This window comes from Podarcis vaucheri (assembly GCF_965113315.1).
Source record: "Podarcis vaucheri genome assembly, chromosome: 4".
NCBI classification, from domain to species: domain Eukaryota; kingdom Metazoa; phylum Chordata; class Lepidosauria; order Squamata; family Lacertidae; genus Podarcis; species Podarcis vaucheri.
This window is the reverse complement of record NC_138762.1, coordinates 53,933,391-53,956,285: the sequence shown is the minus strand read 5'-3', so window position 1 is coordinate 53,956,285 and position 22,895 is coordinate 53,933,391. Positions and strand designations below refer to the sequence as shown.

At 42.1% G+C, this 22,895-nt stretch overlaps 1 protein-coding gene across 4 annotated transcripts in view; it reads left to right on the top strand.

Moving 5' to 3' along the window:
* Nucleotides 1–346: 346 nt before the first annotated feature.
* The window catches only part of GRIK1 (glutamate ionotropic receptor kainate type subunit 1), a 165,705-nt gene continuing 143,156 nt past the window's right edge, over nucleotides 347–22,895 (top strand). The window contains exon 1 of one of the 4 annotated variants that reach the window (XM_082220735.1): nucleotides 347–1,700. In XM_082220735.1, coding sequence (XP_082076861.1) covers nucleotides 1,577–1,700 — 124 coding nt within the window. In that variant the 5' untranslated portion in view covers nucleotides 347–1,576. The remainder of the gene's footprint in view (nucleotides 1,701–22,895) is intronic. The other 3 variants (XM_082220737.1, XM_082220734.1, XM_082220736.1) reach the window with 3 other exon arrangements.

The window sequence follows — 22,895 nt, the reverse complement described above, 5'->3', positions numbered from 1 at the left end:
TCCTGGCAAGCAACAGAGTCCCATGGGCTTTTTAAAAAAGGTTGCATGCTGGATATGAAGTGTTGGTGGCTGAAGTGGATCGCGGGAAAGTCGTCTCTAGACCCCCCCCCCCAGCAGGAGCGATGAGGTCATCTGCAGGTGCACCTGGACAACTGATGGACTCTGGCAAGCGAATGTGCCTTTCAGGTTTTCACTATGATCGCGGCATACCAGCATAAGGGAAGCAATAAGTGAAGCCGGTCACAGTTCTATAGCTGGGTTCAGGCCATACTTTTCAAGCACCTGGCTCCCCCTCCCAATCATGACTCGCAGCTGATCCCTATATAAATGTATCCACGCAGCCCCTGCAGTTTTATTGAGGGCGTGGCTGCAGGCTCTGAGCCCTCGACACGCGCCATTTACACCCCGGGAAGCTTGCTGGGCTGGGTAAAGTAAGTAACCCTCGGGGAGGGAGAGGTTTTTAGTCTCGCTGCTTAGCCCCGCAACCTCGAAGCTGCGTTTCCGAATCGGGTCGAGCCTGCCATTAGCGGCGAGCGAAAGGCACTCTGCATATGCTCAGCGGCGCTGTCTCCTCCGATCTCCGCATGCCCCGAGCTGAGTCTTAGCAGCGGCCCCCGAGGGACCCCGGGTCCGTATAGACGTTCAGTATTTAATTCGGTAGAAGGCGGCGACGAAGGGGCAGGAGAGACCTGCCAAGCGGGCGGGCCGGAGAGGAGAGCTGCGCCGCCTGACGTCACCAAAGGATTTTCGTTCACTTTCCGTCCAATTGATCGGCTTGGAGTTGACAGTGTCCCCTTTAATGAGCCCCGAGAGCGGCGCCGGCCAATGCGGAGAGGAGCTTAGCCGGGATCATCAGGCGGCGAGCAGAGACTCAATCAATGCTGGAGCGAAGGCGCCCAAAGTAGTTTAGTTTGTGCGGGGAAAGAGAGCGAGCAAGAGAGACGGAGGGAGAGAGGCAGGCAGGCGCGCACGGAGAAGCTGCTCCTCGGTCCCCGCTCCCATCTGCTGGAGATCCGCCTCGGCCAGGGGACCTTCCCGCTTCCCTTCCCGCTCCAGCCCGGATCTTTCCCCCGCTTGCGCGCCTTTTCTCCCGAGGGACACTTTGGCAGGTCTCATGAGGGAGCCGCGTCGCCGGCCATTTCGAGCGGCAACTTTCCAACCTCACGAACCGCTTCGCTGATCTCTGGGAGGAAATCTTCCTTCCCCACCCTCCTCCCCACCCCACACACACTTAGCATCCCCGACGGCTGTTGGATGCAGAGGGGCAGCGTGATGGACTAAAAGGGGGAGAAAGTGGGGGGTGGGAGACGACGGGAGGGATCGTAGTGGATCCCCTCAAGCAGCAAGATCGGCAGATCTTCATGGTGTAAATATAACCCCCCCACACACGCCGCGATCCGACCCCCTGCACCCCGCAAGCATCCATCACGCCGCTCCTTACCAGGATGAAACAAAACCACGAGCAAGAATGAGGGATCGCGATCCTGCCCGAGTGGGAGCAGCAGCTTCTGCATGAGGGGCGAGCAGAAGCGGGGCCGAGAGGCTGAAGCATGAATCCCGGCGAGGAGTGAAGAAGATGGAGAGACCCCTTTGCTGCGAGCCGAGGCACTCCGCGATGGAGGCCGGCGCAGGACTCTTCATCCTCCTGCTCTACCTTTGCCTAGGCGTCCCCCAGACTTCCCAGCAAGTGCTCCGGATCGGTGAGTGCCGGGCGAGAGGGGGGCGGGGGCCCGGAACGGGGGGGATTGGGTGTGCATTTGTTTTACATAGGGGAAATCTGCTTGCTGGCTTTTATGCACGAAATACCCCCCCCCTTTTTTTTAAATTACAAATTGCACGCACAGGGATGAAAATGGGGTAAGGCATCCCCGCCCCATAACCACGCTGTGAGAAAAATCAGCCGGCAGTAATTCTATGTATGTATATCTCCCTGTGTGTATCTATATGTGTGTGTGTGTGTATATATATCCTTCACATGACTTGGAAAGCTTGACTTGTTACCTGCTAAAGCGCTTGCCCAGGTCCGCAGTGTGCGGTGGTGACTGGGCACACTCGTAGCCCCGGGCTGCTGAGAGGCTGGCTGGCTGGCTGGCTGGCTGCAGTGCACGCAACTGACCTCTTGCCTCCCCCCCGCCCCCAACTCTGGTCGGTCCCTGTTTCTTGGGAGGTGTTTGTGTCGTCTATGGATTGCCTCCTGGCTTTCTCTTTCTCTTTCCTCGTGTTTCTTGGATCAGTAGCATTCTCCCCCACTTTCCAAATGCAGCTACTCAGAAGGTCTGAGAAATAGAACGAGCAAAAGAAGTTTGGTTGGTTGTGTGCGCATGTGTGGGGTTTCTTAAGGTGAGTTGCACTCTTCAGCACTCAGCCCTGAAAAAGGAACGGTTTTCTTCCCCTTTAGGGTTCCCTTTTCAGGTTATCTTTGGTTTGGAAACCACTCTGTATGGATTTCTACCCCCACCCCTTGCATTTGCAAGAATGGAGCAGTAAAGGGTTAATTTCCCTGCCCCCCTCACCCATTGAATTCCAAGTGTTTGTGTGGAAGTGTGTTTATGTGTATGAGAGCAAGTAGGTTAGAGGATGTTAGTTTACATTAATTCTGGGTCAACTATGTTCTGGTGGTTCCATTCAGTCTAACTCGCTTGAAACCGATGGTGTTGAAGTGCTCATACTTCACATTAAGTTCTTTTGGGTGTCAAACTAGGGAAATGTTGGCGGCTTCTCCCTATTTAACAAAGCACAACCTTGAATAAAAGATACGGCATTTAAAACACTTGCTGACAGGGCATTTGAAGCTAGTGTGGTTATTCTTTGTAAAAAAAATAATGGCACCCAAGAAACGGTGTGACTTGATGACTTCAAGGAGCAAGCCAGAAAGTGTTTCTTTGAATCTGAACAAAGAGTTGGAGCTAAAAATTTTACAGTATTGTTGATCCATTGCCGTGATGGTGTGTCACAGTTCTTTTCCCCACACTGGTACTGATTACTTGGCAGAAATACACCACAAAGGCTGCACATGTGTGCAGTTTACTGGAGAGAGAATTAAAGGGAAAACTTTGCTCCATGGAAACCAAGCAAAGTTCAGAGGAAGTGTTTCTTCCCACAGTGGGCTTCTTGTGTCAGTCAAGTGAGACAGTGAATACCAAGTATCAAAAGAAACGGAAGCAGACACTGGGGAAAAGCAACAAGAAGAATACATGACTCAAGCAGGATTCCCAAACATGTTTCTTTTTGCTGACTGAACTTGCATAGCGAAGTGGCTAACAGATGCATGTTAAGTTCGTCCTTTAACCAGGAAACTTTGAGACTATCTCAGAGATTTAATGCTTTGTAACTGTGAAGAAAGGCCTATTAAATGGAAAGGAATTCAGTTATATCAATAGGCATATGGCTGTATAATTTGAATTAAGCTCCAGGAAAAATTGTTCTCATGCTGATAGGATCTCTCTCCTACAAAACAGGCAAGATGTTCCTTGCAAGTCAAGTGGGACTTGACGATGCTGAGTATTTCATATCTTTCTTTTGTGAGTACGTAACAGTTTTTTGTATAGGAAAATGCCTATATCTCATCCAGTCTGAATAGTGCTTTATAACATGAGAGCACAGTGCAGTAGCAATATAATAAAGAGGGGAAATGCTGCAGGGACATATGCATTAAAAATTAAAAGCAGCAATAATCCCCATACAGCCATGCTTCTGTGAACCTCTGAGACCTCTGGGTATAGGGCGGTATATAAATTCAATAAATAAGAATAAGAATAATGTTTCTGAGATCAGCCATGGGAAACTGTCCACACTAGACAGTGTTCTGTAAGAACCTACATGCAAACATAAGTAATGGAAAGAGCCCATAACATGCCAAAGGGTTATCTTGGGTGTTGTTCCTGAAAGGCCTTCACTTGCATCCTATCTAACCTTGATCCTGAGAACTCATATGCACTCTACCTACATGAATAATCCTTGTAAAGTCAATGAGCTCCCCTTTGTGATTAAATGGAAGCTTGATGCATAATGGGAATATGTTCAACAGTGTGTGAGCTGCTTTAGAGAATGCACATCAAGAGGGGCTTAGGATGCAATCTCGGAACTAGTTACACTTAATTATTGCACTGAAATTGTTGTGGAAACTATATCAGATTACGGAAGATGAAAATGGCAGACCAGCAGCCCTAATTCAGCTTAAGTTGCTGTGCTGCATCTGAAGCCTGATTTCATTCTTAAGGAGCATTCTTAGCTTGCTAGCTGGGAAATCTGTCCTTTTTCATGTAGTAATGCACAATTAACACTGACCCTTATGGCTTCTATAGGGCTATATTGTGCAAGAAGGCAGAAAGGGGCTCTGTGTTCTTCCTGTTCTTCTTCTATCCACTCAAGAATGATACAAAGACCCTGCTATGGCTCATCTGTGCTACACAGAGATTATGGGAGAAACCCGGGAGCATGAACCCTTGTAGCAACTTAAGTTAGGGTCCCAGGGCTGTGTTAACTCTTCTGATGTAGCATTCAAGTAAGGAGCTATCAGGATGATAGCTTGAATCTCTGCAGTCCAGAACCTAGAAAGAAGCATGGACATAATACAAAACCATAGTTTAGTGTTGCATCACAAGCTTGCTCCCCCATTCCTTCTCGCTCTTCAGTGTGGCTGTGAAAAGAGGATGGGAAACGTCCACTTCCATTTACAACTATACGTAATTTGCTTTGTCCATATAAGAACAAACTCTGGTTGTTTTAAAGCATGATTTGTCCAAGCAAACTGAGAGCAAACAATAGTTTCCGATCCTGGCTTCAGATAAACTAGGGATGGGAAACCTATAGCCCACCAGATGTTGTTGTGCTCTAACTCCCATCAGCTCCATCCAGCATGTCCAATAGTCGATGATGATGATTTGTTGTACAGCAGCATCTGCAAGGATGAGCCATAGTGAAAACTAACCAAATTCCCAGTTAAAATAAAATGATAATCAGCAGTTGGTTGAAAACAGAAGCAGATGCTTATAATCTCTTCTTGGCCAGATCAGATGAAGAGTGCTGAGTGGGGGATTGGGGTAGGGAATATACTTGTGTACCTCACTAAAAGGTATATTGTGCCGGATTTCTCAAGACTGTACACCACAGCATGACATCATATGGTTAGTAACTTAGCAGGAATTAGTCTACTATAGGAGGACTTTGCTGTTAAGCTCTGTCAGGTATGAAAACTGATGGCATTAACAGATGGGAACATCTTCTTCCTCAAACTGACAAGGGGAATATCACAGAGTGAGCTTCATAGCTTCCATTTCCCCTCATATGATGAATTCTTGTGAGTCTGTCCTATTGTATTTCTTAAGAAGGGATATCTCTTCCTGTTCTCTGACACATGGCAGAGCAGGCTCCAGTGCAGAAACTGTTCATACACTTAACAATTGATTGTTGTTCCATTTATCTGCATCATCTTGAACCAAAGTACTTATTCCTAAATACTGTAAGTTTTTAAAAACTGCAAACAAAGAAAAGTAGAGCAAGCATTGCTGCAATTGGGTTTCAGTTGGTGGAAGGTGTGTTAGCTGCACTTCCAATGTTGCAATTTTGACCATGCTGCAGTTGCCATGTCATTATTACTTATTAGAATCTGGTCTTGGCTTTTAACTTCAGGTCTTGAATTATCTGCACCCATGAAAAGATACAGCTGCATGCTTTGATTCTGTCCTAGAAAAAAATATATTCTTTTTATCTTTATTTTCTTATTACACTGAAAATATATGTTCTCCTGTCTATATTGATTAATAAATCTCTTCTTATTTAAGTGAGTCTGTTTTCTGCCAGAATCCACTTAGCAGGATTTGCTAAAGATTGCAATTATGTCTATTGCTTGGTTAAGCTCCTGGGAAAGTGTTCATTTGGGAATGTGGTGTGGAAAGGAATTGAAAGGCATGCAGCACTATGCTGTGCATGTTTAATCTAAAGTAAGTCCCTATGTGTTCATAGGTTCAATCCTAGGTTCATTGAGATTTACAGAGTGACAGGGATGACACTCAGCAATAAGGCAAAGATCTGCAATCTGAATTAATTACTACCAGTTGATGACATCAGGGCCATGTTGGTGTGAAATAAATAATCACCGAGGATATTGACATTATTCAAAGTGTCTGTATGATGAGTTTAGTATCGGAGTTAAAACTGGGATCAGTGTTCAAGTTACCAATGACACCTGGGTGTTCAGGGATAAAGTGAGGAATAAGCAGCCTCCAAAACAGCTCATTTCTATGCCACATAGATTTGCATAATGTCTACATGCCTTATTCTACCACTAGAACTTCTAGTTACAGATAGATAGCCGTGTTGGTCTGCCATAGTCAAAATAAAAAAAATTCCTTCCAGTAGCACCTTAAAGACCAACTAAGTTAGTTCTTGGTATGAGCTTTCGTGTGCATGCACACTTCTTCAGATACACTAGAACTTCTGTTACACCTGTGAGTGCTTGGATGACTCACCATTGTACCAACCAGGCAGAGGGCCTTCTCAGCAGTGGCACCCTTCCTGTGGAACGCCCTCCCACCAGATATCAGGGAATTAAACAACTTTTAGAAAACATCTGAAGGGAGCCGTGTTCAGGGAAGTTTTTAATGTCTGACATTTTATTATTTTTTCTATATTGCTGGAAGCCGCCCAGAGTGGCTGGGGAAACCCAGCCAAATGGGTGGGGTGTAAACAATAAAAATAACAAGAATTTCACAAATTGGCAGGTGCTTATGACATCATAGAGAGCACTAATAACTTATCCCCTCCACATACTATATCCTCTCTAGGTTTTCAGTATTAGACCTCATAGACTGGAGTTGGCAAACTCCATCCACAATCTAACCATGTTCATTTGAATGTCTGCAAAGGGCCCTGGATGTATGACTGTATGTATGTAGAGCTAGCTATACGTAACCAAGAACTCGGCAAATGGTTGCTTCTGTTTCCCTGAGGAACCTGAGAGATGGGTGATTTGTCAACATCAGCAACTGAGCCCACAGCTATGCAATGATTTCTACTCAAATCTCTTAATGTCCAGTTTTCTCTTATTCAACAAGACTGTCTCCATCAGTGTGGAAACTACTATTGACTTCAGCTGAATTGTACTTATATAAAAAAAAACACCTACTGAAGTGCAATTATTAAGGATGACTAACTTGAGAAAGAGGTTAACTTAATATGAATATTTTCATAGGAGGTGGTAAGATCATGCAAAGTTCTTAAGGTAGTGTCAATTATTGTTCTTATCCTTGGTTTAATTTTTGGGAAATTTCATATCCGTTTTTCCAAGCACTATGTCAGTGCAGTATACACTGAATAAAAACTTCACGGAAATGAAAGGTTCAATTGTGTGATGCAGTATCAAAGTACTATGCCCCCAATTTACTGGGAAGTTGTCCTGTACAAGCCCCATTGAAGTGAATTTGTAAAACTCCCATTCATTTCAGAGACGACTGATGCAGGCAGCTTCTTCTGAAAACCTTACTGAAATGGAAGAAAATTGCACTGGAATAGAGGATCAGAGACTTACTTCATCTATACATAAAGAATGAACTGGCTTTTTGACAATATAACATTTTGATTTCAGTGGGTTACTGACTTTATGATTTCCAAGAACATGTTACAAAAGCCTTTCCTTTGATGTATGTGCTCGCAATGCACTCCACAGTAATAGCAAAAATGTTATCTTTATATGCATACACAGTCATGCGTATTACCAAAAAAAGAGACCAAGTTCATGAACCCAATACATTTGATTTGATATCCAAGAATTTTCATTTTCTGTAGTGAGAAGAACAACAAGACTTTATCAAACAGTTCATGAGGCTTTGATGAGATTAACTAGTGGATGATACAACCTGACCCCTCAAAGTGGAAATGTACATGCAGAGTTCATGTCACAGAGCTCCAGCTGTTGCGGTCTTTGGATAAGAAGTTGTCCACCGTAGTCCCCTTGTCTGAGTGGGGCCACTCTTTCATCTCTCTGTCATCACTGTTCATCAACTTGCCCTCTCCATTGGCCTCCATCTGTAGAGCTGTCCAAAAGCAGAGGACAAGGTGGGTGGAAGCAATTCCTCCTCTGTTCGCTTCTCACTTGTTTAGAAGGGCCAGATGAATCAGTAGTGATAGGAAGGATATTGTACAATACATCAAAAATTAAATAAGCAAGAAAATACAATTAAAAACCATGCAGCATCTAGCACAACATATTACAATTGCTAGAGCAGGGAGAAAAACCATTAATTGGTCCACCAAGATGCTCAGCAATTTTCAAGGCATGTTTGAGAACTAGGTGAACAGAGCATCCTTGAAAGGGCTGGCTGGCACCCTGAACAGGAACACTCCACTCTGCCGTATAACATTTTTTGCAGGCCCAACTTGACTACGACGTTCACTCTTGTGCTTTTTCACTGATTAATGCCAACATGTTAATCAATCTTGCAAGAGGCATCTTATTACGGTTTTATATATGTGTGTGAGAATTAGTGCCTTTATCATTACCGTCTTAAAACCCATGGTTACAAAAATATATTTACACCAGATAAATAAAAGGCAAATGTCCTGAAAATATAGTAAACACATATATTTATCAGTTATGTGAATTGATACTGATTGATAGCTTTGCTTGTACCAAAATGCAAACATCCGTTTAGCCAAATGAGGATATGATGATGCAGGGATTAGAAAACGCCTGCTGCATCACATTTGATTATTCTAGAATATCTGCTTTTGAATGAGCAGGATGAAAAATGCCACATTCTTTTGAAATCCATATGCAATCAAAGAGCTATGTTTTTCATTTTCAGACAAAAAGTGGCAATCTGAGTTTTATATTCCAAAGTCCATCACCTGCAGGGTAATTGTGTTGTAATGTGTTTGATTTACAACATCTTCACTTAAATTACAAACCTGTTACAAAAGCCCATTGATTGACTATTACAGTTGGAAGGTGAATAGTCATGTGACCAACAGCTTCCATTGAGATTCTGTGTAACCACTGTAAAAGAAATACATTTTGTTATCAATCACATATACTCCAGACTAGCAGACAAAGTGGTATCCTCTATGGGGCAAGTATGACTGCACAATTCCAGTCCCCTTACTGGCAAGCGCACTTGCACTCCTCAGTTTCAGAAGCTGCTGCAGTTCTTGCAGGAGGAAGTTCTCCTGTTTGCCCAGCACTGGGAGAGAGCCTGGAGATGGCTATTTGTACCACGCCCAGGCAGGGAAGCCCATCAGAAGGACTCAGTTTGGAATCTTGCCTTCACCTTTGTTTGGGTACAACAGTAAATCTTTCTCCTGTGTAGATTAGGTTACCTCAAGTGGAATTCCAGTAGTCAGAAATTGAACCCCCCTCCCCTGAAATATGTTGTTCACATGTGTTCTATTTTAGAGTCCATAATATACAGCTGGGCAATGCATTTAAGGGGGAAACCCCACATGTTAGTGTTTTAGAAACAGATCACCAGCTGTTGTGATGCCCAGTGGTAGGTAGGCTGGAAAACCAGCAGCGTAAGGTGCAAGAAATGCACTAGTCTCCAGGTCTGGTTCCTTAGGGGAATCTACTATGCAGAGAGCAGAGGGTATCTGCTGGGCATGCAAGATGCAAACAAATTGTTGCCCTGGCAAACCCAAGTTTGACATGGAAGATTTTATCACCCTTTCAGGTCAGGGAAAAACTCCTTTGGTTCGAAGACTTAATATGGAGCCTGAGACAACTTAATAAATGCTGGGAACCTTTTCATCGGCAGCTCTGAGTGGCTTGGCACTAGGACAAGGGAACATAGAACCAGAGGTTCAAGTCTCTAGCCCCAGAGACTCCTGTAACTGTTGTTATGGATCACCCTGAACACCCTGAATATAAATAGAAATGACATTTTTATTTAAAATGTATGTATTCAGCCCTTCATTCTGTTCAGAATTTCAAGCCACGGTCTCATCTATTTAGTAGTAGTAGTATTAACCTCAGTTTTTATCCTGTCCTTCCAAAGGAGGCAGTTGTGCAACATCATAAATAAAGCAATATCTTTAAAAATGGAATTAAACACTAAAAACATATTTTCATTATATATACATAGTTGCTGAGCATACCAATTGCCTGGATGCAGAGAAATCCTTTCAGGCAACATGTAAATGAGGGCAGTATGGGAGACAGCATCACTTCAGTAGGGAGGGAATTCCATAATCAGGATGCTGCCTTTTGTGGGTTGTTGCTCTCTGGGCCATACCTACCACCAAAGTTGGGTTAAACATAATAGGAAAGTGAGGGGTGCAGGTGAAGAGCCCTCCTAAGTACTTTGAAGCATGTGCTAGCAATATGCTTGGATAAACAAAAATGTTTTAGCCTGGCGTAGAAAAGCTTCCAGTGTATGAAACCAGGTGAGCCTTTAGCAGGGATGGAGACCTCTGGATGACTGGGTGGATGGATGGAAGGGTGAATGGATGGATACAACTCCTAACACCCTGGACCACTGGCTGTGCTGACTGGGGATGATTGGAACTGGGAGGGAGCTACACTCCGCTCCTGCTTTATAGAATACATTTGTCTTGGCTATTCCAGAGCTTTGGTTCTAGCAGCTGAGGGCTATGTGAAATTCTATGATGGGCTGCAAAAAGTTGGTTGGGACACTGGCTCCCTCTGTTGCTCCTTCCCACATGCTGCTACCTTACATAACACTGATGTGAATTACATATCGGCTAAAGCTGAGTGCCAATGGGCACTACAGCATCAGCATAATGGTGAAGAGGTGACTCCCATAGGCTACTATTGAAAGCTTGCAGTGAAATTGTGTGCTCTGCTGCCAGTGTGCATAGGATTAGACTTTAAGAGCCACACTTTATCAAATATGTTTGTATTCTCCAGAGGCGATAACTGCTACATTAATAGTTAGCTTGTCTAGTTATTTTTCAATTTTGGTATGCTTTTCTGATTCTTACTGTGGCTACTAGTCACTTCAGGGGATAAGAATGATATTTTCTGATATTTTCTATGCAACTCTCCGGAAGCCGGCAAAACTGGAAAGGTCTTCATTTGCAACTGTCCCTGTTTCTTATAATTTGAATATGGTGCCTGATATTCTTTCATTACCTGCACTTTAGATCAGTTCACATAATATTTAGTCATCTTCCAATTATTTATATAACTTTTTAAAAAGTTGGTATCAAAGCGGTTAATAGAAAAAAGAAAATAAATATAGCAATAGCACAATGATGGATGGAAGGCTTAATGTTTACTAAGTACTGACTCTTGATATAAAAGCTTTTTTTTATTGCATTGTCAGAAAAATTAGCACAGCGGCTGAAGCTTTGTGGAGGAAAGGCAGAATCAGAGTCCATTCTGGAAGTTTGGTGGGACATTGTCATTTATGTGACTAAAAAGAGATGTACCCATTATGCCCCTGCTCAATAGGAGTCTTTCTGCAAAACCTCCATTCCTCCTAGTTTATCTGACATGCTCTTTCTTTCTTTCCTCCCTTCCTCTGCTAGTCTGAGTACCTGAAAAGACAAAGGAGACAATTGATTTGATGGTGGGGTTTGTTGTTGCTTTGTTCTTTTCCTTTGTTGTACTGTATTCTTATTGTCTGCAAATGATTTTTTTTTACCACAATAACCACAATACATAATAAAAGAAATGATATAACCACTATGACAAACATGGCCAAAACATCCAGGCAAAAGCCCTCTCTTTTGTCCAAGACTCTTCTAGTCACCCCAGCCCTCAGCTCACTGGAAATATCAACCTTCAAAGAGAAAGCAGAACCACCACAAGGAATTTCAGATAGCCTACCTTCCAAAAACAGAGACTCTTCTTTCACCAGAGTCCCATGTCCTGAGCCAAGAAAGGTCACTCATTATCATGTACATTAGTTCCAGTTCCCTCATGAATCTGCTCTTTCCCCCCAGCAAATTCTGTAATGCTGGGCAATCACAGCAGCTCCCATGATCATGGCATTAACCTCTTAGCATACCAACCGGCAGCCGAGGCCCATTGTGTTTTGCCACCTGAGGTGAAATGGGAATGCACAAAGCTCCATGATCATCTATTCCATCCACAGTTCCCCCACTTCCGCTGGAATGCCACCCCTTTTGCCAGTCTTGGTGAGAGCCAGGGCAGTTCGGAAGGTGGTGTCACTCATCTTCTCTTCCCCAGGGCAGGGAAGATGAGCAGCAATGTTGTGCCCAGGAACAGCCCCTCTCATCAAACTCAGCGAGAGCTGGGGCACTCCAGAAGATGGAAGCAGTGGGGAAGGCAGGGCGCCACCTTTTGTGCTTCTACCCCCTGAGGCGGATGCTTCACCCTGTCTCATCAGTGGGCTGGCTCTCCCAACTAGTTCCATGATTTGGTGTAGGCTCACCCATCAGTACTACTTAAATAATGTCTTGAGCCAAGTCCCAGGGCTGATCAGAGGAATTGTTGCACACTATTTTGTCTAACAGTTGTGTTTGGCCACTTGAATATGTGTCCTCCTGCCCAGGTATATTCAGAACTGGCCTTGAAGATGTATTGCAATAATAAGATACACTGGAAATGTTGGGTGAGAAATCAGGCCTCTGCTTTTCTCTCCACTTTGCGCCAACATGTAAACAGCATCCAGCAATTTCTGGCTCTGACAGATTCCATGCTTTGCTATAGTTTCATAGCAGTCAATCAGAAGACTTGGTGCTTTAGGAAATTCTGATGTGAGAGAGGTCTTTCTTCAGGTAATTTGCTTACTTGAGCTTGTAATTTTATTTCAGCATAAAAATGAATGAATCAAAGAATTGGCAAGATGTTATTCCTTGGAGGTTTGTGCCTTGCTCTGCTGTGGTATTGAAACCTGGGTGAATTTCAGATTTATGCAAAAGGCAACCACTTAGATTCCAATTAAATCCAAATGGTCAGTAATTAGCTCTTGTTTTAAAGCCTCTCAGGAATTCTAAAAGAAACAATCTTCAGAAGGAGCAGCAATTAGGGAATGATGCTAGATTATGCTTAAATTCCTTTAAATTGCATTAAAACTTGAGTTCTTCCTGAAAGATAGAAACTATTTCAATAACTGGAAAATATATGGATAGGAACAAAATATATAATTGTTTGCAATGTGCATTTAGATTTATAAAAGATAATCTGAAGACTAAATGGCATACAGAACTGAACATTTCTTGTCCTCAGTGGCTCACGCTATAGGCAATGCCTTTGCTGCAACATGAAGGCACAAAAGTTGGTCCTGCAAACTCCATAAGCCATTAATTAATGCACAACTAAATTCCTCACCCTTTACCTAACAACTCTCAGCACCCTAAACATACTTCAGGTCCCAGGATCCTTTGGGGGAGCTATGACTATTTAAAGTGATATGGAAATACATAGCGTAGATAGGGCCAAAGTTGTTTGTGGCTTATGACTACAGTGGCTGATGTGTTGCTTCTTTCGATATGTAACTATCCAAGTCCCAAGGTCATCAATGGAGACCCTTCTCCAAGTGCCCTTGCCACAAGAGAAAGGGGTTTCTTAGCAATGGCCTTTGGGTTATGGAATGCCCTCCTCAGAGAGCTGGGTCAGGCACATACTGTACTATAAAGTCCTTTTAGCGCCAGGCATTTCACACACCTTTTTAACCGCCATGCTTTTAATTTCCGGCATTGTGCAGTATGCTCATGCATCGGCTCAACTCCATGGAAATGGTTAGGCCTTTTATTTATTTGTTGCTGCTGCTTATGATCTTTGGCTTCCCTCTCTGATATTAAATTACCATTTTTATCATTGCTGCTGTGTATAGGAGGTTCTTGATGTGGATTTTTAAATGTTTTTATCATTTTTTGTATGTTGCCCAGAGTAGGTATGCATGTGTGTGTATATATGTGCATGCACACACACACATGCGCACAAATATATGTGTGTGTTAACCTAAAGCAATGTGCCTGTGGTTTCCTTGCAGTCACCAGCTTGAGCCGTCAGAGCATACCCTGGGTTCATATACCTATACATGCATGCAATATATCAATATATGTGTGATCTTTCTCTCTCTCTCGATCTCTCTCTCTTTCTTTCTCCCTCTCTCCCCCTCCCTCCCTCGCTCCCAGGTTTTCCATATCATGCTTAGTGTCCCACTTCTGCAAATAATTTCACAGACAATCAATACTGAAAACACTTCTCCTAATTTTCCCTGCTCAGAGGGCAATTGTTTTCATCTCCCATGCCTGCTATAAAACTAAGTACATTCTGTTTATACTGGTGGAGAACGACCTCTTTGGTGTTTTCCCTCCCCTCTTCATTATGGACTATTTTGTACATACTGTTCAGTAATAAAGCTTAAATCTTTCCTCCCCTCCAAGTATTTTAAGCAACTCCCTTTAATCTTCTTTTCTCAGAAAGGCTTGATTTGACTGACTGGTCCAGAGATTGTTCAGCAGTTAAAAAAAAATAAAAAATCCTGTCCAAAGAACTGATTAGTTTTACTGCCTAGCTTTGGATCTGTGACCTCGAAGCCCAGTTTGTCCTAGTTTATGGAGAGTTTATGATTTAGGAAAGGGAATGTTCCCGTTACCTTGCTTTCTCTGCTGATGCAAATAAAACTTTACAGTAATAGAGTTGTTTAAAATCAAATGTTTTAAACAACAGGCTTATAAAAAATAATGACCAGCTGCCTCTATAATTCATAAGTGATTGTATCAATTTGCCACTGAAGTGAATGGGAATTGTGCAAAAACACTCAGGTGAGCAATGCAGCGAATAGTTGCTGCACTGCTCCTTTGTGACTCTTGTTCATTTCACATGGAACAGTTCCCAGTGGACTGCATTCACTGTAGCTAGTATTTCTTTTTTCTTTTTCTTTTTAAATTGTGTGTGGATGAGTATGAATACTAAAGGAAAAACCCAACTACTTGTATTTGCAGCCAGAAAATTATGGAGGGTGTAAGAACCTTTTCCTGTTTTTACTCTTGTTTCTGACACAGTCTATCCAGAATTTAAAAGGAAGGGTTAAGCATGCAGTCGGCTCACTCCCACTGAAGACAACAGGCTTTTAATGGGCTTGAGCTTCAAGTATCATACTATCCCCATCTTGTATGTTCTGACAATGGCCTTTAGAGGTCAATCAGTGTAGTTTGTTCTTTTACAGAAGGGTGACTGTGGTGGAAGGGACTCCAGATCAAGAACAACTTCCCACTTTACATCTTTTAGATGTGTGCCTAAAAGTGTGAAGTATGAATATGGTAAACTTGCCTTTGAAAACATGTGCACTTTGTGGCAAACTTACTTGTTTTGGGGCAATGCATAAAATGGCCTAATGTTTGTATACTCCATTCACTGAAACATTAAGACCTCAAAATTACTGTAAACAGTATATGATGCTTTGATTCTGCTATGAAAACACTAGTTATTTTGTGATGCTAGTTCCATGGAATCTTGATCTGAAGAGTAAAACATATTGCCAATGGAATTAAGTTACTGTAGCAACTGTATCACATCTCTATACCTCTGTAGTGCTCTCCACGTGTTACCATTAAGTGTTAAGGAAACGTGTGAGAGGTCACCACTATTCATTCCAGGGTTCTAAACTTAAGGAGGACCTCAGCAAATACATTTCAGGCAGTTGTCTTTCACTAGTAGGAGAGTGATGGAAACAGCAACAAAGGATTGCAGATCCAGCACATTGTTCTCTGTTGCCTGACCCTGTGATTTCTTAATGCTTAATGGTAGCGCTGGAGGAGAGCTTGTTTGATTGTGGTAATCTGTGTAGATAATAGGCTTCTACAGATGGACTGATCCATTCCTATGGGTACATTAGCCTTCAAACAGAACTTTAGCGATAATTTAGTTATTTAAGATACATCTGGGGTCTGGGTCAACTCCAATTAAAACTGATAAAACGGAGCTTCCCAATTTTATTCATATTGCAGCTGAAGTAGGCCTATAAGGAATTATTTGGGCCTAATGAGGAATTATTTGGCACCCTTTGATGCAAAGTAAGCTAGCTGCCTTTCAAAAATAAATATTTTACCAGAACAAGCAATGTAATTCTACTGGGGAGTTCTTTCCAACATTTGAAGAATCAGCATAGAAAAAGAAAGGGAACGAGTAAGAAAATGAAAGGGAATGAATAAGAAAAGAAAACTCAGAGTGCTCCTGGATAGCTCATTTGGAAGAGCATGAGACGCCTAATCTCAGGGTTGTGGGTTCAAGCCCCATGTTGGGCAAAAGATTCCTGCATGCAGGAAAACACAAACACACACACACACACACACACACACACACACACACACTCTTCAAGTTGAGCAGTTATAGCTTGTAGAGCTAGTGAAGCGACTAGAGTGAGGGAAAATCAAAGGGCAAAATGGCTCACCAGCTGATTTCAGAATCTTTCTTTAACATTTACTCAGAGGATGAAGGAAGCTATGCAGTTGTGGGCATAGCTGAGTGACAGAGCACATGCCAAGATTTCTAGGTTCAATGAATGGAATCCTTTTTGTCTTATTGAAAAAGGATAGTAAGTGGTAGATCTAGAAGAACTATTGCTAGAGTCAGCAGTACAAGTTAGACAGAATTATGCTATGACTTAATTTGTCTGCTTTATATGTTAAGTCTCAAAACTTGCTGAGTTAGAAAAAACAATTGGCCATCTTCTTTACTAATTCTTCTTTACTTGTTATTATTGGCCTTTATTGACATATGTTTAAACAATAAAATCATACAAAGTCATCCAAATACAATAATCCAAACACATACAATACATAAAAGACTAGACAGCCACCCTTGAGTAAATCAGGCAACTTTAGATTTAGCTTTAAAAATCTTGGCTAAATATACCAAAACAATCTTGGTAGTTTTGGGAGTATCATCCCTCAACAAATATTGGATTACAAACTCTTTGTAAATCAGTATTTTAAGATGTAAGGGAGGAGATCTCTGCAAAGGTTGTTGAGAAGAGGGCAATCCAAATTTATGTGATATATTGTATGTGGTGTTTTCTTATTATAGGAGCAGAATCTTTTCTGGAAGTGTTTTGTTGTTTGTTTGTTTTTAAAAAACACCTTCCAGACAAAACAGAGGAAGGAAATGTATTTAGATGAGCTAGCATAAAAGCTCTGTGATGCAATGGAGTATCTAAATTATGTAAGTAATTAGGCATTACTCCATGGTGGGGCTTCAATCCTAAGTAAGCAGATGAACATACAAAAGGCTGGGAGTTTTTGGATTTCATGGTCTAGTGGTCTCTGCTTGATGAGAGAGAAGATTTGTGACTCATCCGATAGAAGAAGGGATTCTATTGCAATCCCTATATGCCTGAGTTTGAGGGTAATATCAGAAAACCACGTAAAATTATGTGTATCTCTCAATAAAGAAGAAATCAGTAAACTTTCTGGGTCTGTATTAAAATGAACATTTAACCCGTATTTGAAAGTCATCATCCAGCCCCTAGATTCTAGGAGATGCTGGCATAACTCTGCACACATAGCCAAGTAGGAGACCCAATTTGGAGCTCCTAGAATTTGTCGGAAGAAGGATGCCTAGACACCCTCTTTCTTTACTTGAAAGACCATTCAGCATAGAGTTCGACTGTGGTGAAACTTCCTCTGGATGACTTAAGCAACTAAACTACAAGAAAGAATAGAGAAGGTATATTAGAGTGGTCTAATGTTGTTCCTATTATAAACAAAATCAAGACAAATGCAGAAATGTCTATGCCCACCAGTAGGAAATGAATGTTAGAAGAAAACATCACCTCTATTTCTGCTTACTACTCACAGTCAAGAGAATGTGTTCCTTTCCCTCTAAGATGGTGGTTGGCCCAGGCTGGTCACCTGGCATCTAGTTTGGAGACCAATGGCTGAAAAGTAGAACAATAATAGAATATATAAATAGGCTTTTTAATTAAGGTCAGTAAGATAGCTTGACGATAGCTTTCCCCCTCATGAATAACACTATGTGGGAGAAAGCTTCTTCACCTTAATATTTAATATGAATTTATATATATATATATGTGCCTGTCTGAGTGTATGTGAAGTCCTTAGGTGGAGCTCATTGTATTTTAGAATCTGAACTCACCTGACGGGAGAACTTTGTTGTGTGAAGCAAAATGAATTTCCAGCATTTAGACCATTGTCTGGAAAAAGAGACAGAACCCCCCCCTAGGAACACAAATTGGCTGTGGTTGTGCTACAAGAAAAAAATCAAAGATGATGGGGCTATTTGGTGGAAAATAAATAATGACCTGTACCCTATTGAAATTCATGGTGTACCTTTTCTCCTGGTTCTTGCTAATTAGAATGTTCCTCCTTGTATTTTTTCCTTTTTGCATCTCCTATCTACTCAACTGTAGAGTTCTTCGGCCTCAGCTCAACACCGACTCATTCCCCTGAAACCTCTCATTAGAAGCTTTCTTTCTTTCTTTCTTTCTTTCTCTTTCTTTCTTTCTTTCTTTCTTTCTTTCTATCTATCTATCTATCTATCTATCTATCTATCTCTGACAGTGGCGTAGCGTGGGTTGTCAGCACCCGGGGCAAGGCAAGTAATTTGCGCCCCCTAACCCATGGAATTGCACCCCCTAATCTGTGGATTTGCGCCCCCTAACCCTAACCCCCAGATGTTGCGCCCGGTGCGGCCGGCCCCCCCTGCACCCCGCACGCTACGCCACTGATCTCTGAACTATCAATTTGGGCACAGAAGGTTTTTCACCCATCCATAGCCACTTGATTTTCTTTGTACCAAACCATCCAGAACTCAACAGTGGTGTAGCCAAAGATGAATAAAAATTGATTTGTTTCCAATAACGGCTATGTTCAGAAATTTCATTTTCCATCTAAATTGTTTACTTATCAGCTGGAAACATAGAAGAAAAAGTTAAGGGTACTTTGCCCGAGATGCATTTTAATATAGGCAAAAAAAACTGCTACAAATACCCCACCTCTTCCAGCCTTATCTGCCACTCTAAGTTGTATACTTGCTTCACTGAGCAAAATAAAGATTTCTGAACCATACTTATTAAAGGATGGACTTCCGGGGTGGCGCCATTGGCAATGGCGGACTCCCTCTGAACTGGAGGGACGAGCTCTGCGTGAAACGGGTCTTTCCCGCTACGGCGAAGTGGGAACCCTGCTAAAAATCACAGGCGGACGAAGCCTGTGACCATGGGACTCGGCGGGCACCCTTAGCGCCCCCCCAACCCACAAAGGAACCCACTAACGGGCTCCGAAGTGAAGAGGGGGAAGTGGCGCGGTGCTGTGAGTCAACTGCTATTTCCATGGAGCGAAGCCGCATAGCCGTTGCCGGAGAGCGCTGCCTTTTTCCTGGGACAATTTGGCTTCTAAAATAAGCACCCGTGAGTACTTAAACTTTGAACAATCGGACTTTAAATAAGGACTTGCGAGCAGAAAGGAATTTGACTTTAAAATTTATTTCAATTTGGTACTGAAACGGGAAGGTCTAAACAGGAAGTCAGCCTTCCGTTTCTTTGTAGACAGAATAAAGCAAAGACAACGTAAACTAGAGCTTAGAAAATCGCTTTTAAAGGATTGGATTTCATCATTTAAAATTGTTGAACCCCCCTTCGGCAGCAGGAGAAGAAGGGGGATCTTTTTTTTGGACTGTTTAAACCTGCAGAAGTGAGTTTAAAGTAAAGTAACTTTCCACCGTCCTGATCCTGGAGCGGGGTGTCAGGACTGACACTTGAAGCTCTTTGACCAGAGACAAACGCTTTTGACAGATAGTTAAAGGAAGAGAAACATAGTGATTCCATTGTTTCCTTTCGTATTTTAAAATGAACAAATATTGACAAAATATCTCAAAAAGGATACTTTGTTGCAAGAACAAATAGAAGTTCTCCCCCTAGAGGGAGACTGTGAAACTGTAACTAATTCCAGGGAGCTTGCAGCTGTCTCAGATTACAATCGTGGGAATGGACTTGTGACCTTGTAGGACAATGTATTCGGAGGCTCTGTTGTGTGCTCTCTGTAAAACAAGTGCCCTACTGGAACAGTTAAGTGAGAAGATGGATTTGATGACTATTGCGGCCAGAATTTTTGAATAGGCAGTGGGAAACTATGTGGAGCCCACCCAGGAATTAGATCAGGAGTGTGTCCTGACAGAGCAGATGAGAGAAGAGGATGTTGCTGAATCTTGGGCGCCAGAGATGGAGGGAGCTGCGGCCTTGCAGGAACAAGAGCTTTTGGATTTGACAAATGAACTTGGAAAAAGCCAGATTTGGAAAGATAAAGTCTGGATTGGTTTGGAAATGGGGGGTTGAATAGACCCCCCTATGCAGGGATATTTGGACTTTCCGAGTCTGGCAATGGGCCGTGAGATGTTTGGAGCTGTGGGGGCTCTCAATTTTGGATGGATTCTGAAACATCTTCTTAAATACTACATGGAGTTGAGTCTGGACTATGGAAAAGGGGCTGATTTGATGAAAAGGGTCAAAAACATCACCAAGCTGGAGTTCCCACGAGTGAAAGGAGAATATGAAGAAGAGCTGCGGAAGGGACATGGAAGAGATTTAAGGGCCTCGGATATAAGGTTACCAGGTTAATGCGCTAGATCGATGGGATAAAAAGGACTGACAAAACCCGGGACCAGGAGGAAGGGACGCTGGATGAAGATTGGATTGTTTTTATTTCTTTTTTTATTACCAGGATTGTTTTATAAAATTGACAAATGTTAGAATAATGTTGGAACGAAATTACTTGGCTCTAGCAAAAATGTTTAAAGAATTAGGTAAGAATATCATGGTTGTGAGAAGTCGGTAAAAATAAGATTTAAGTTTTAAGTTTTTAAGGTTCTCTATAAGATAAGATGAAATAGATTAAGGTAATGTAATGACAGAATACTATGAAATATGGAAATGATTTGCTGCGATAATTATTAACCAGGATACAAAAAAAGGGAGGAGGAGGAGGTCAAAGAAAGAAGGTAATGAGAGTTGAGGATATGAGAATGATGGATTTATTTTTGTCTGTTTGCGGTGTATTTTTGTTTTTTGAAGTTGTATTGTTTGATGTGGTTTGTTTTTTCTTTTTTCTTTTTCGGCTTTGTCTTTTCTCTGTAATTCAAAAATCTTTCAATAAATATCATTTAAAAATAAATAAATAAAGGATGTAGGTTTTTCACTTTGGAACGAAGAGCCTGTCTTACACATCAGTAGTTGATTACATCCTTCCCCACACCCAAAGTTTGTCATGCAAGGTAGAGGCGTCAAAATACTGTATTTTTCTGTGTATAAGACTGTATTTCCACCCAATTTAATTTAAAGTTTAAAATTGGGGGTCGTCTTATACACTGAATGTTGCAATTATTTATTTCTTAATTTGGGGCTCAAAAAATAGGGGTCATACATGAGGGTGTCTTATACACAGAAAAATACGGTACTCGCATTAGGCAGTGTGCTTTAATAGATCCAGGCAATTATGTCATTGGGAGAAGTTATATGTGTGAGATGATATATAGACCTCTATTTGTAACCCTTTGCCTCCTTGTTGTGGTTCTAATAAGAGATTATGTGTGCCCTGGTGGCAATTGGGAATTAACTCCGTCATTGGTCTAATGGGAGCTTTCCTCCGCTAATGCATATTGCAGGTATGAGGGGCCCAATTTAGAAGGGAGTAGAGCAGGGGACAAAGAATTAGAGCCCTCCCCCATGCGAGGGCCTTGTTTCAGATCAGTTATGAAAGAAGAAGCTTGAATTAAATGGCAAACTACGTGGTAAATGTCACATGTAGTTGGGCCCTTAGAGTAGTATTCAACTAAGACTGGATCTAGACACATCAAAGAAGCATTTCAGTTAAACTCATACAGGGAAATCTGGTTGGGAAACATGGGACTCCACAACGCCATCTGGTGTCACTGTTGTATATCACATATAATGCATATAGAGTGGTACCTCGGGTTAAGAATTTAATTTGTTCTGGAGGTCTGTTCTTAACCTGAAACTGTTCTTAACTTGAGGTACCACTTTAGCTTATGCGGTCTCCCATGGCCACTGCGCTGCCACCATGCGATTTCTGTTCTCATCCTGAAGTTCTTAACCTGAGGTACTATTTCTGGGTTAGTAACCTGGAGTCTGTAACCTGAAGCATCTGTAACCCGAAACATCTGTAACCCGAGGCACCACTGTAAAACACTTTTTCTTTACCAATCCAGCCGAGTCCCAAATTTTACTCAGAGCAGACGTGTTGAGCTTAACGGACTTAACTTAGTCATTGGTTTCAGTGAGTCCCCTGTGAGTAATGCTGAGTTGGACACCACCCTTAGGTCTCCTGTCTATGCACTAATTCTGTGAAGCAGCTTTAAAAATAAGATAAAGTTCTTCGGCATTATTTTACAAAAAATATGTGAGTGTTGCTATATACTCTCTTCCCCTTCCCATACAATTTCAGAGTGTACTCGCATCCATGCAAACCATTCAGGTCTTTTAAAAATGTCAGCGATGGGCAAATGTTCCACAAATGTGTCCCCTAGCCTCACGATCAGGACATTCCCCTCAGTTTGCAGTGAAATGTTTTATCTCTTTTCCTTTCATGCATCCCATCTCCCTAGAGGTCAGAAATCTCATTTTACTCAGGCCGGTGATAAATTATTCAACTGAAGTAAGTAGAGAGCATAAGGATAAAAGTCATCTTCAACAGACTTATTTACACACTCGGTTGTCCTGAACTAATGTGGTTTTTGCCTCATCGACTTGAGAAAAGGGACTCTAATCATATGTACATTAAGTAATGTTAAAACAGGCAAATAAGGAATTTGTTTCTTGCTGAGCACCTGCATTTCAGTGCTTGGGCAAGGTGATCATTCACAGGTTCTGTTTCCATTGAAGCAGAACTTTAAGCAAGTGGCCGTAATTTTACTGATAACTCTTTTCAAAGGAAAGCACGTGGCGAAAAAGAAATTATGATTTAAAATATTGAAGATGACAGCCATCTCTTTG